Source organism: Oncorhynchus keta, chromosome 8, assembly GCF_023373465.1.
Source record: "Oncorhynchus keta strain PuntledgeMale-10-30-2019 chromosome 8, Oket_V2, whole genome shotgun sequence".
Lineage (NCBI taxonomy): Eukaryota > Metazoa > Chordata > Actinopteri > Salmoniformes > Salmonidae > Oncorhynchus > Oncorhynchus keta.
In genome coordinates, this window is record NC_068428.1 from 30,442,642 (window position 1) to 30,458,049 (window position 15,408).

A 15,408-nucleotide genomic window follows, 5' to 3' on the forward strand; every position below is an offset into this window, starting at 1 on the left:
ACTTATATTTTTAATCCCAGCCCCCGTCCCTGCAGGAGGTCTTTTGGTAGGCCGTCATTGTAAATAAGAATTTGTTCTTAATTGACTTTAAAGGTAAAAAGGTAAAGACTTGCGGTAAAAACTTAAAGGTAAAAAATAATAAAAAGACTTGCCTGTTAAATAAAGGTTAAATAAAACATATCTAACTAATGGAGCTGCCTTAGATTTGGCAGCAGCCACATCCAGATGGTAGGAATCTTGAGCACTGGGATGGAGGGAGGGCTGGAAGGAGAGAGGAATGGAATAATGAAGGGAGAGAGGGATGGAGGGAGGGATGGAGGGATGGAGGGAGGGAGGGAGGGAGGGAGGGAGGGAGGGGAGGGAGGGAGGGAGGGAGGGAGGGAGGGAGGGAGGGAGGGAGGGAGAGGGATGGAAGGAGAGAGGGATGGAAGGAGAGAGGGATAGAAGAATGAAGGGAGAGAGGGATGGAGGGAGGGCTGGAAGGAGAGAGGGCTGGAAGAATGGAGGGAGAGAGGGATGGAGGGAGGGCTGGAAGGAGAGAGGGATGGAATAATGAAGGGAGAGAGAGATGGAGAGATGGATGGAGGGAGGGAGAGAGAGGTATGGAAGGAGGGAGAGAGAGGGATGGAAGGAGAGAGGGATGGAAGAATGAAGGGAGAGAGGGAGGGAGGGTTGGAGGGATGGATAGAGTGAGAAGGGAGAGATAGAGGGAACGACCTGGGGATGTATAGATTGATCAAGGGAAGGAGGGATGAAGGCGGGGATGGATGGATAGAGAGGATGGATGGAGGGAGGTAGGGCTAGAGAAAAGGATGGGTGATGGATGGTAGGAATCTGTGAGAACTGGAATGGAGAGAAGGCTGTATAGATGATAGAGGGAGGGATGGAAGTAGAGAACAATGGAAGGAAGGAGGTGAGTGATAGCACGCGAGCCCCGCTGAGAAAAGCAAACGTCCGGAGGTGATTATCTCCTCTCCTCCTCCACTCTACCTGGTCTTCAGGGGCTGGCCTGATATATGACACAAAGACCACTGACACCACCAAACAGAGGGAGGCAGAGAGAGAGAGAGAGACGCAGGACCCAGGCGAAGGTTTCCATCTCCCAGACCTCCCATTAGGAATGGAGAGGTTCGGGACTGAAGAGTATTTGTCACTTTGATCCTCAGCCACTTAAGCCACTGTCCCCTGGAACTGTCTATTTCACTCTCTCTCCTTTCCTCAATCTGTCTTTCTCTCTCCCTTCCTCTCTCTCCATCGCACTCTTTCTCTCTCTCTCTTTCTCTCTCTCTCTGCCACTCCAAACTAATCTGTCCCTGTCATAAAACACAAGCGCTGTGTGTGAGTGATGACACGGCCACTGACTGCTCCTCCTGCTATTTTCAGGTGCTACACAACGAACACTGCAGCATGGCAATCTGACAATAAATAGCCAGAGGGGAATAACCATGCATTACCCAACAGATCTGTGTCCTGTCTGAAGGATCGGGTCCTTCCCGTATAGTTCGAGCTGTCATTAGTAATCTAGAGACCTACGTCCCAAATTGCTCCCTATCCCCTATTTAGTGCACTTTTTTTTTTTACCAGGACCCATAGAAGTGCACTTCATAGGGAATAGGATGCCAATTGGGACACACCCTAGGGGATGTGTAAAGGTAGGCATTATGACTGACATTGATCTTATAGAAGACGTCTCTCGCATTCAAATTGACAATCTGTATTATGCCCTGTCTCGCCCCCTCCTTCTCAATCAATTACCTCACGACACACGTACTGTAGCTACCTAGCCGTCTGACAGGCAAGTTTCAATTTGCTGCAGACATCATTCACATCATTCAGCCATCAAGAATACATCACTGGGAAGTTTAATTACCGTGATGGGGATAGGAAAATCTCACCCTGCTTCAGAACTCTGTTACAGAGAGGACACACAGCAGATGGGACACAAAATGGCTGCTCTGCTGCTTGTCAATCCAAGTGGGTGGGTTTAATTAACACATTGTGAGGGTGAAGATGATGTGAGTTATACCTCATAAAATGTGAAGTGCTTTGAGACCTAGAGAAAGAGCCAATATAAATTCTGTTCAGTATAATTAGCATTCTTATACTGGACAAGTAAAGCCAGAATACAGCACTATAAATGACATCGAGTGATTTCAGCAACTGGGAACAGAAAGTATCAAATCAAAATGTATTTTAAGGCATTTTAAAAACATCAAGTGTTCCTTACCTGTTACCAAGAAGGTGCAGCGCCCGGCACCGGCCTCATTGATGATATCACAGGTGTACTCCCCCCAGCCCTCGCGGTTGAGGCTTTTGACAGTGTACTCCGTCTCATCGCTCTGGTCGAAGTGTCCAGCGTGTAGCAGGCGGTTCCCCAGCCGCCACTCGTAGCGCAGCACCCGGGAGGGGTGGGCACGCAGGACCCGGCAGTTCATGGCCACTGGCCGGCCAAGGCCCTGACGCATCTCCAACGAAACAGGCTCCACCGTTGGAGGGTCTGGGCGGGGGGGCGGGGAGGGGGGGAGGAAGCAGTTAGACTAGGATAGAGTTAAGGTGACCCAGGAAGAAGCAGAGTCTCACAGAAAGAACAAGAGGGAGCGAAACAGAGTGAGATAAAGAGCGAGGTATTCTTATTAAAAAAATATTTCACTGTGGGAGGGTCTTTGACGGGTTAAGGAGAAACACCGGGGTTGGAAGGTGCAGTACCATCTCTCATTTTATCGTCAAGACTCTTTGGGAGGGACACAGAGAGATGGATAAGAAGCGGACACACTGGAGAAGCAAGGAGAAAACAACTCAGAGTTAGAACAGCGAACTGGAAGAGCCATAGAGAGGGGATGAAGTATCTAGTGTCATTTACTCAGCTCACTGTGGGACGCTATAGGAAGGAGATTGTTTAGAGGAAAGCTATTTCTTCACAAAGGAGTGCTCTACTCTAGTACTCTAAAGCACATTTCCAGACCCAATGATGGAGGGTCTGTGAGGGATAGAGGAAGAGAGAGAGAGAGAGAGAGAGAGAGAGAGAGAGAGAGAGAGAGAGAGAGAGAGAGAGAGAGGAAAAAGGTAAAAGCATGGACTGTGTTTTATTTCAGTTGAAAGCACAGTTCATGTCAACTAATGAGATTTTGTAGTTGACACAATTAGGGTATCAAAAAACACTTAGTAAACCAGCTGACGATAATTATAATACAGGAGAGTCGAAGGATGAAAAACCAAGAATCAACAAATGACAAAAGACTGATGAAATGAATACACATCGGTAGGGAATCAATTAATAAACCAATGTTTAAAACAAAATCAGTCATGCTCTGAATCTGGTGACAGAGATCCAGGATGACAAACTGCATCTGGATAATCTCCAAAACTGAGAAATTAATATAAACTCATTAATAAGCTTTTCCTGAATGGGACAAGCTGTGTCCCTTTCACCAGACCTCTTCATGGGAATAATTCATCCAGACACGTCCATGCAAGGTCAGGGCCTGTAGGTATAATCATCAGGAAAGGTGTGTGTGGGAGGGAGGTGTGTGTGTATTTATGTGTGTGTGTGTGTGTGTGTGTGTGTGTGTGTGTGTGTGTGTGTGTGTGTGTGTGTGTGTGTGTGTGTGTGTGTGTGTGTGTGTGTGTGTGTGTGTGTGTGTGTGTGTGTGTGTGTGTGTGTGTGTGAGAGAGAGAGAGTGTGTTTGTGCAAGTAAAGATATTATTTTGTGTGGGAGGTGTTGTTAGCAATCATGAGTGAGGTTATGACTAATTATCTCTCCTAAGGATGCTCTCACTTGATAATCTTCACAATCTCTATACAGATGTTTGATAGGTGTCACAGTGGGGGTTTAAAACAACACCAACACAGAGAGAGAGAGGAGAGAAGAAGAGAATTACATACAAGAGGCGTAATAGGCCAGAATCAGCATATGCCTCAGTGTGTGTGTGTAGCATGTGCACTGGGCCAAAGTTAAGAGGAAGGGAGAGCTGAAACAGCAACATGACCAAAGAAGATGCTAATCCAAAAGGCCATTTTATTTGCTTGCCCCAAAGTCCTGGGCCCAGATTCACAAAACACATCTTACGCAAAACTTAAGAAGCTTCTTGAGAAAGAAGTTCATAAGATAGTTCATAAGTGCAATTCCTTAAAAATATCTTAAGATTTAATGATCTTTGCTTAACTGTCGTAACAAAGGCGTCTTAAATCGTAACAATGGCGCCGGAGAAGAAGGCTGACGTTTTACGTGTCCCCAACCAAATGTGTTTTTTTGTTCGTTTATTTGCATTGTTTGTAAACTTATTTTAAAATTATTTTGTACATAATGTTGCCGCCACCGTCTCTTATGACCAAAAATAACTTCTGGACATCAGGACTGCAGTTACTCAACATGGACTGGCAGAATCCTTCTTTTCCTTTAACGAGTCTGACAAGCCCAACGAGAATGATATACTGCTTCTCGAGAACAGGCCCAGATCCCTGTGATTTGCGTGAAGAGGAGGCAGAGAAAAAGGGGCCAGAGGGCGGGCTGCCTTCTGAGAATTCGTTGGCGATCGAATAAACCCCCACTTCCTTCCATTCAGTCTTTGGAGAATAAAATCGATGACCTAGCTGGAAGATTAAACTACCAACGATCGAAGAGCTGCATCTGGTGAGACAAGGGTCGGCGGACTTTATATTTTTGTAAATAAAATCTAGTGCACGTTATCTCAGGAAGTCTCGAGTTATTGCTCGCCTGAGGTAGAGTATCTCATGATAAGCTGTAGACCACACTATCTACCTAGAGAGTTTTCATCTGTATTTTTAGTAGCTGTTTACATAACACAACAGACTGGCATTAAGACAGCATTGAATGAGCTGTATTCTGCCATAAGCAAACAAGAAAATGCTTACCCACAGGCGGCTCACCAAGTAGCCGGGGACTTTAATGCACGGAAACTTAAATTTGTTGTACCAAATTTCTATCAGCATGATAAATGTGAAACCAGAGGGAAAAAAACTCTGGAACACCTTTACTCCACACACAGATGCATATAAAGCTCTCACTCGCCCTCCATTTGGCAAATCTGACCATAATTATATCCTCCAGATTCCTGCTTACAAGAAAAAATGAAAGCAGGAAGCACCTGTGACTAGATCAATAAAAAAGTGGTCAGAAAAGCAGATGCTAAGCTACAGGACTGTTTTGCTAGCACAGACTGGAATATGTTCTGGGATTCCTCCGATGACTTCGTCCCCGTAGTGAACGTACGTAAATACCCCAACCAGAAGCCATGGATTACAGGCAACAGCCACACTGAGCTAAAGCCTAGATCTGCTTCTATCAAGGAGCAGGACTCTAACCCGGGAGCTTATAAGAAATCCTGCTATGCCCTCCAACAAACCGTCAAACAGGCAAAGCATCAATACAGGACAAAGATCGAATCGTACTATACCGGCTCTGACGCTGGACAGATGTGTCAGGGCTTGCAAACCATTACAGACTACAAAGGGAAGAACAGCCACGAGCTGCCCAGTGACATGAGCTACCAGACAAGTTAAACTACTTCTATGATCGCTTTGAGTCAAATAACACTGAAACATGCATGAGCGCATCAGTTGTTCAGGAAGACTGTGTGATCACTCTCTCCACAGCCGATGTGAGTAAGACGTTTAAACAGGTCAACATTCACAAGGCCACAGGGCCAGACAGATTACCAGGAACGTGTACTGTGAGCATGCACTGACTAACTGGCAAGTGTCTTCACTGACATTTTCAACCTCTCCCTGTCCGAGTCTGTAATACCAACATGTTTTAAGCAGACCTCCATAGTGCCTGTGCCTAAGAACACTAAGGTAACCTGCCTAAATGACTACCAATCCGTAGCACGCACGTCTGTACAGGCTGACAACACCATTATCCCAGAAACCCTAGACCCACTCCAATTTGCATACCGCTCCAACAGATCCACAGATGATGCAATCTCTAATGCACTCCAAACTGCCCTTTCCCACATGGACAAAAGGAACACCTATGTGAGAATGCTATTAATTGACTACAGCCCAGCGTTCAACACCATAGCACCCTCAAAACTCATCATTAAGCTAAGGCCCCTGGGACTAAACACCTCCCTCTGCAACTGGATCCTGGACTTCCTGATGGGCCACCGGCCAGGTGATAAGGGTAGGTAACAACACATCCGCCACGCTGATCCTCAACACAGGGGCCCCTCAGTGGTGTGTGCTCAGTCCCCTCCTGTACTCCCTGTTCACTCATGACTGTATGGTCAGGCACGACTCCATCACCATCATTAAGTTTGCCTATGACACAACATTGAATCTGTATCAGTACCCCCCTGTATATAGTCCCGCTATGCTTATTTCACTGCTGATCTTTAATTGCTTGCTAAATTTGTTTCTTATTCTTATCCATATTTTTTTTTAACTGCATTGTTGGTTAGGGGCTCATAAGTAAGTATTTCACTAAGGTCTACACCTGTTGTATTAGGCGCATGTGACTAATGCAATTTGATTTTAAGTCTATAGTTAAGGGGAAAATAGCAGTTAAAAATAAATTTGTTCTTAAGAAGGTTTTGTGAATCTGGGCCCTGTCCTCAACCTCTCATCACCATGGTTTTAATGAATAACTTACTGTATATGAGAAATTAAACAAATCACCAGGATGAGTTAGACTCACTTCCTGCTAAGTATGAATGTGAACAGAATAATAAATTAACAGAAAAATAAATCAAAAATCATGTTTTGTAATTTGTAGGTTTTGTAATGTAAAAGAGTTGAGCAGAATCTGTAGTTTGGTGTTTGTGTGTGTGTGTGTGTTGTGACAGGCAGCTAATAATCTCAGCTCAAATAAAAACAGCAAACCGCTCCTCCCTCAAACGAAGTAGGCCTGTGCTTGTACAAAACACGGAACAACTAACACAGTCTTAAAGGATTGACTCTGAACCGGATCCCCACTTATTACATTCAAATTGTAGTCTTGTGTACAATGGTTGCAAATCAGGTCCTATGCTCCACAGCTTCCTGAGTAGCACTACACCAAATTGCGCTAAGTGCTGTTCTATTTCGCTCAGGAGGACAAATGAATAGGAAGCCATGGCAAATAGAATGAAAACAGTAAGGGTTTCTCCATACGCAAGGGAACATCTTTTAAACATGGGCTCTGCGCCCTCATCCCTACAGTAGTTCTCCAGTGGAACAGCTGCGTGACGAGGTTGAAGCGGTATAGAGGATCTCTGATAACCCCTGAGTGGGAGCATGCTACTACTACTACTGCTGCCGCTGCTGCTGCAGTTTGTTGTGTGATGTATGTAGCAGTAAGGGCAGGTGGTGGGGTCGTGAGGGTGCTGGTTTGCTGTAATGTCGCAGGTTTGGTGGAGAGAGTGTGTGTTTGTTTGGTGTGCATGTGTGTGTGTGTGTGTGTGTGTGTGTGGACCTCAGGAGTGATCCATCATCAGTGTGTGTGATAGCAATGTGTGTGTGTATGATTACAACAGTAAGGAGCACAGAGGGCCTTTCCCCAGGCTCAGACACACTCAGATCTGGGAAGGAAGGGGACACAGAGCTGCAAAGACAACAGTAGCTTAATTTACCTACTCTACCATAGAGGTGATTCTAAAGGATTGACAGACTCCATATAGCTGCTGTCTCTGTGTGTGTGTGTGTGTGTGTGTGTGTGTGTGTGTGTGTGTGTGTGTGTGTGTGTGTGTGTGTGTGTGTGTGTGTGTGTGTGTGTGTGTGTGTGTGTGTGTGTGTGTGTGTGTGTGTGTGTGTGTGTGTGTGTGTGTGCATCCATGTTCTCAGGGACACCGAATGTCACAGGTTCAGCGAAAAGCTTGGCATTCAGATGTAATGTCCCTACGACTCAGACTTCTGATACATCCATCAGGGAGCCTCATAAATAAAGTAGACGCAAACACACTGCTGGAGACCACTTTGGTGTTTGTGTGTGTGTGTTTGTGTGTGTTTGTGTTTGTACGGTATGGAACTGTATGTAACTGTATGGTATGGTATGGAACTGTATGGTACGGTATGGAACTGTATGGAACTGTATGGTACGGTGTGGAACTGTATGGTATGGAACTGTATGGTACGGTATGGAACTGTATGGAACTGTATGGTATGGTATGGAACTGTATGGAACTGTATGGTACGGTATGGAACTGTATGGTACGGTATTTCACTGTATGGAACTGTATGGTACGGTGTGGAACTGTATGGAACTGTATGGTATGGTATGGAACCATACCATACCATACAGTTCCACACCGTACCATACAGTTCCATACCGTACCATACAGTTCCACACCGTACCATGCTGTCACATGCCGTACCATACAGTTCCACACCGTACCATACAGTTCCATACCGTACCATACAGTTCCATACCGTACCATACAGTTCCACACCGTACCATGCCGTCACATTCCGTACCATACAGTTCCACACCGTACCATACAGTTCCATACCGTACCATACAGTTCCACACCGTACCATGCCGTCACATACCGTACCATACAGTTCCATACCGTACCATACAGTTCCATACCATACAGTTCCATACAGTTCCAAACCGTACCATACAGTTCCATTCCGTACCATACAGTTCCACACCGTACCATACAGTTCCATTCCGTACCATACAGTTCCATACCATACAGTACCATACAGTTCCATACCGTACCATACAGTTCCATACAGTTCCATATCGTACCATACAGTTCCATACCATACAGTTCCATACAGTTCCATACCGTACCATACATTTCCATACCATACCATACAGTTCCATACCATACAGTACCATACAGTTTCATACAGTTCCATACCGTACCATACCGTACCATACAGTTCCACACCGTACCATACAGTAACATACAGTTCCATACAGTTCCAAACCGTACCATACAGTTCCATACCGTACCATACAGTTCCATTCCGTACCATACAGTTCCACACCATACCATACAGTACCATACAGTTCCATACCGTACCATACAGTTCCATACCGTACCATACAGTTCCATACAGTTCCATACCGTACCATACAGTTCCATACCATACAGTTCCATACCGTACCATACATTTCCATACCATTCCATACAGGTCCATACCATACAGTACCATACAGTTCCATACAGTTCCATACCGTACCATACAGTACCATACAGTTCCATACAGTTCCAAACCGTACCCTACCGTACCATACAGTTCCATACCGTACCATACCGTACCATACAGTTCCATACAGTTCCATACCGTCCCATTCCGTACCATACAGTTCCATACAGTTCCACACCGTACCATACAGTTCCATACCGTACCATACAGTTCCATACCGTACCATACCGTACCATACAGTTCCATACAGTTCCATACCGTACCATACAGTTCCATACCGTACCATACAGTTCCATACCATACAGTACCATACAGTTCCATACAGTTCCATACCGTACCATACAGTACCATACAGTTCCATACAGTTCCATACTGTACCATACAGTTCCATACCGTACCATACAGTTCCATACCCTACCATGCCGTCACATACCGTACCATACAGTTCCATACCATACCATACAGTTCCATACCGTACCATACCGTACCATACAGTACCATACAGTTCCATACCGTACCATACAGTTCCAATCCGTACCATACAGTTCCACACCGTACCATGCTGTCACATACCGTACCATACAGTTCCATACCATACCATACAGTTCCATTCCGTACCATACTGTTCCATACAGTTCCATACCGAACCATACAGTACCATACAGTTCCATACCGTACCATACAGTACCATACAGTTCCATACAGTTCCTTACCGTACCATACAGTTCCATACCGTACCATACCGTACCATACCGTACCATACCGTACCATACAGTTCCATACCGTACCATACAGTTCCATACCGTACCATACAGTTCCACACCGTACCATACAGTTCCATACCGTACCATACAGTTCCATACCGTACCATACAGTTCCACACCGTACCATACAGTTCCACACCGTACCATGCCGTCACATACCGTACCATACAGTTCCACACCGTACCATACAGTTCCATACCGTACCATACAGTACCATATAGTTCCATACAGTACCATGCCGTACCATACAGACATGTCACATGTTTCTTGCTGCATTGACTTTTGCACAGCCTGCTGGGAAACATACACACACGCAACACACATAAATATAGGCCTTTTATCTAAGGAGAACCATTCTTATTGGTGCAACCTTTGGAAATCCAATGTGTTTTGATATTGAGTTCTGATACAGAACCTAACAGTCATTAACTAGTCAAACTGATGGAATATATAATGATTAATTAACTATTCATAATGAGTCTCTATGCGTTGTTGAATAATGCAGAGATCCACTGCTGCTTTGCTTGAACACATCCCTCTTCACTGCTTCTATTAGGGCCAGAGAAAACTAAAACAATGCACTTCCAACAGCAGGATCTGCATCAACATAATGTTATTTAACTTTTAGATTGTCATAAAGTATACAATTAACGTTAGTCAATGTGGTAGTCGTCGGTATGCATGGTGGGTTTCACCAAATCAGCTATAGATTTACCACCGCCATCGACTTGCTTGTAAATGACTCTATCCAAGATTCCGGTTTACAACCAACACTTTCACTGGCCTTTGCTGCTGCGGCAACACCGTTTGTTCGACGCAGCTGATCAATTCATCATTGTTCTATAAAAACTGTTTATTAACATGTTAGTAAGCATAGTCAGAGAAAAATATTCATGTTAGAGTGTAGCCCCTGCGGGCTGTCGTTCTCGCCTTTGTGGTTGCAGAAAAGAAAATTCATTTAAAACAATAATCGTATAATTCCGTCAATTTCTTGCTCTTTTCTATCCCTTTATCCTCATCTGGGTGTCGTTTGATGTATGTCAGTTAGAGCCGTTGCTATGCCTGGGGCGAGAATCACACAGAAGGCACAAAAGGGAGGCATAACGTGGTGTGGAGGAGAGGAACACGACAGACAGCAGAACAGGGACATTGTTAAAATAAGTATAGGACACTGCTCAGGGGCTGAGAGGAGAGGAGAGGAGAGGAGAGGAGAGGAGAGGAGAGGAGAGGAGAGGAGAGGAGAGGAGAGGAGAGGGAGGAGAGAGAGAGAGAGGAGAGAGAGAGAGACAGAGAGAAAGAGAGAGGGGGAGAGAGAGAGAGAGAGAGAGAGAGAGAGAGAGAGAGAGAGAGAGAGAGAGAGAGATGAGAGAGAGAGAGAGAGAGAGAGAGAGAGAGAGAGAGAGAGAGAGAGAGAGAGAGAGAGAGAGAGAGAGAGAGAGAGAGAGAGAGAGAGAGAGAGAGAGAGAGAGAGAGAGAGAGAGAGAGAGAGAGACAGAGAGAAAGAGAGAGGGGGAGAGAGAGAGATGAGAGAGAGGAGAGGGGAGAGAGAGATGGAGGCAGGGAGGGAGAGAGAGAGAGGACTCATTTGTTCTAATCCCGACAGACAACCGCCACGGTCCAGCCAGGATAGATCTCTATCCATCTCTACTCCTTCCTCTCTATCCCTCTCTCCATCCCTCTATTCTCTCCTCACAGTCGCAGGGCTTCACATAATAAAGAGTTTTAATAAGAACATTAGAGTTTCACAGCTGGAGATATGATTTGGGCCTTTTGCTTTGCGTTTCTATTAGAGCCAACACATAATTCCTGGATACTGTGGTGAGGTGAGATGAGTCCTCTCAATCCTTCCCTACCTCCCCTTCTGGCTTGGCCAATGTGAGCCGGGCAGTGAACAGATGCAGGTTTTTACATATCAAAGCTGTCGACTGGGCCCCGCTCGGCTCCTTCCATCATGCCTCTAATGCTCTTTGCTTCAGAGGACTGTACCTCGGCCCTTGATCAAGTTACTAAACGCGGCGGCTTTGCTCCTGCTCCCTCTCTTACTTGTTCACGCTGCGATCTGGAGAAGCAGGCGAGAAAAACGTCTCAGAGGGATTGGCTTGCTCTCACACGGCGGGAGACAGGCCAAGAGAGAGAGAGAGAGAGAGGGAGGGAGAGAGGGAGAACAGAAGGGGAGGGAGGGAAGAGATATAGAGGGAAGGAAGTAGAATGGGAGGAGGGAAGAGGGAGAGAGAGGGCAAGAGCAATAGAAGGGGTATAGTATGCTGTGAAACAACAAAGCTTCAATGGATGTCAATCATTCAATGTGGAGGAATTTCTGCAGTGTTACTTTTAAGCTCTGTCTGATATGGTAGACTCTGAGGCAATGCTATGCCTGCCAAACTACAGCAACAACTTGGAGGGAGAGAGGGAGAGAGGGAGAGAGGGAGAGAGAGAGAGAGAGAGAGAGAGAGAGAGAGAGAGAGAGAGAGAGAGAGGGAGAGCCTATACTCATCTCTACTGTAGACTACTTTATCACTGACCTCAACCCAGAGTCACTCAGAGCATTCACAGTCAGCCCAACTCCTATCAGACAACAGCAAAATCACAATCTACTTGAACAGGGGAATACTCAATCATGAGGCATCAAAGCCAAAGAAATTAAGTGTGAAATTAAGAAATGCTATAGATGGAAGGAATGTAGTGTGGAAACATACCAGACATTTTTTTTTGATGTAGAATGCAAACACCTAAGAAAGAAATTGAGAAACTTGTCCAACCAGAAACATAGAGACCTAGAAAACCTGAGTCTTCGCCTTCACTATGGTGAATCACTAAAACAAGACAGAAATACACTACGGAAAAAAGGAACAGCATGTCACGTCAGACATCAGCTCCATGTCATTTAAGATCCATAGACTCAAACCACTTTTTGGAAAACACTAAACAAACAACAAAATAAATAATGATCTATCCAAAATGGAGATGTATGGGTAAACCACTTCTCCAATCTATTTGGAATACAAATCTTAGAATCAACTATTAAAGACTACCAGAACCCACTGGATTCTCCAATTACCTTGAATAAACTACAGAACAAAATAAAAACGCTCCAACCCAAAAAGGCCTGTGGTGTTGATGGTATCCTCAATGAAATGATAAAACATACAGACAACAAATTCCAATTGGCTAAACTAAAACTCTTTAACATCATCCTTAGCTCTGGCATCTTCCCCAGCACCCCAATCCACAAAAGTGTAGACAAATCTGACCTCAATAACTACCGTGGGATATGCGTCAACAGCATCCTTGGGAAAATCCTCTGCATTATCATTAACAGCAGACTCGTACATTTCCTCAGTGAAAACAAAGTACTGAGCAAATGTCAAATTGGCTTTTTACCAAATTATCATACGACAGACCATGTATTCACCCTGCACACCCTAATTGACAAACAAACAAACCAAAACAAAGGCAAAGTCTTCTCATGCTTTGTTGATTTCAAAAAAGCCTTTGACTCAAATTGATGGAAAGTGGTGTTGGGGGAAAAACAAACAACATTATAAAATCCATGTACACAAACATGTGTGCGGTTAAAATAGGCATAAAAACGCACACATTTCTTCCCACAAGGCTGTGGGGTCAGACAGGGATGCAGCTTAAGCCCCACCCTCTTTAACATATATATCAATCGAGGGCACTAGAACAGCCTGCAGCACCTGGCCTCACCCTACTAGAATCTGATGTCAAATGTCTACTGTTTGCTGATGATCTGGTACTTCTGTCACCAACCAAGGAGGGCCTACAGCAGCACCTAGATATTCTGTCAAGATTCTGCCAGACCTGGGCCCTGACAGTAAATCTCAGTAAGACCAAAATAATGGTGTTCCAAAAAAGGTCCAGTTGCCAGGACCACAAATACAAATTCCATCTAGACACTGTTGCCCTAGAGCACACAAAAAACTATACATACCTCGGCCTAAACATCAGTGTCACAGGTAACTTCCACAAAGCTGTCAACGATATGAGAGACAAGGCAAGAAGGGAATTCTATGCCATCAAAAGGAACATAAAATTTAACATACCAATTAGGATCTGGCTAAAAATACTTTTATGCAGAATTCGGCAAAAATATCCTCATGGTACAATGTAAAACACCAAATAATGCATGAAGAGCAGAATTAGGCCGATACCCACTAATTATCAAAATCCAGAAAGGAGCCGTTAAATTCTACAACCACCTAAAAGGAAGCGATTCCCAAACCTTCCATAACAAAGCTATCATCTACAGAGAGATGAACCTAGAGAAGAGTCCCCTAAGCAAGCTGGTCCTGGGGCTCTGTTCACAAACACAAACAGACCCACAGAGCCCCAGGACAGCAACACAATTAGATGCAACTGAATCATGAGAAAACAAAAAGATAATTACTTGGCACATTGGAAAGAATAAAAAAATAAACAGAGCAAACTAGAATACTATTTGGCCCTAAACAGAGAGTACACAGTGGCAGAATACCTGACCACTGTGAATGACCCAAACTTAAGGAAAGCTTTGACTATGTACAGACTCAGTGAGCATAGCCTTGCTATTGAGAAAGGCCGCCACAAAATGAGACGGAAACTGAGCTGCACTTCCTAACCTCCTGCCAAATGCATGACCATATTAGAGAGACATATTTCCTCCAGATTACACAGATCCACAAAGAATTCGAAAACGAACCCGATTTTGATAAACTCCCATATCTACTGGGTGAAATACCACAGTGTGCCATCACAGCAGCAATATTTGTGACCTCTTGCCACAAGAAAAGGGCAACCAGTGAAGAACAAACACCATTGTAAATACAACCCATATTTATGTTTATTTATTTTCCCTTTTGTACGGAGGGATATTTTGCACTGAGGGCCTATTTCATTTGTTTCTTATGATGTAACTGGGGCAACATCATATACAGAGACCTGTTTCCCATGTTAAATGAATGAAATAGGCCCTCAGTGAAAAATATCCCTCCGCCCTGAAGGTCCAATCTTCACTCCGAGCCAAAAGTAAAACTAGAAACAACAACATGTGTGGCCAGGTAGCACATTTGGTTACTTGGAATTTTGGGAACTTTTTTTGGGAACGTTTTTTATTTCCCATTGGTTCAGGGAACGAAGCCATAACTTTCCTGACCGTTAAATTTGAAAGTTTTTTAAACGTTTTTGTCTATTCTGGGAATGTACATTTTTAGGCTATAGAGAGGTTCGGAGAAAAATGTTCTATGGTTCCCTGAATAGTTTTATTTTAACTGTCTGAGAAAGGATATTATAGGTTATTTCAAGGTAATTAAATAACATTCTGAGAACATGTTTCAATGCATCTTTTAATAACACTGCTAGCTTAGTTTGGGTTATCTGATGTTAAGCATTAGTCGGGTCCTCTCCTTGTTCGGACGGCACTCGGAGGTCGGCGTCACCGGTCTTCTAGCCATCATCAATCCACTTTTCATTTTCCATGTGTTTTGTCTTGTTTTTCCTCACACCTGGTTTCAATTCCCTCAATCATTTGTTGTGTATTTAACCCCCATG

General features: G+C 44.4%; 1 protein-coding gene across 2 annotated transcripts in view; it reads right to left on the reverse strand.

Annotated features, from left to right (window-relative positions):
- The window catches only part of LOC118371785 (MAM domain-containing glycosylphosphatidylinositol anchor protein 2), a 473,444-nt gene that overhangs the window by 178,127 nt on the left and 279,909 nt on the right, over positions 1-15,408 (reverse strand). For both annotated transcript variants that reach the window (XR_008141009.1, XM_052523975.1), the window contains exon 10: positions 2,228-2,497. Coding sequence is in view for 1 of the 2 variants with exons in the window: in XM_052523975.1 (XP_052379935.1) it covers positions 2,228-2,497 (270 nt within the window). In the remaining variant the exon portion in view is untranslated. The remainder of the gene's footprint in view (positions 1-2,227; positions 2,498-15,408) is intronic.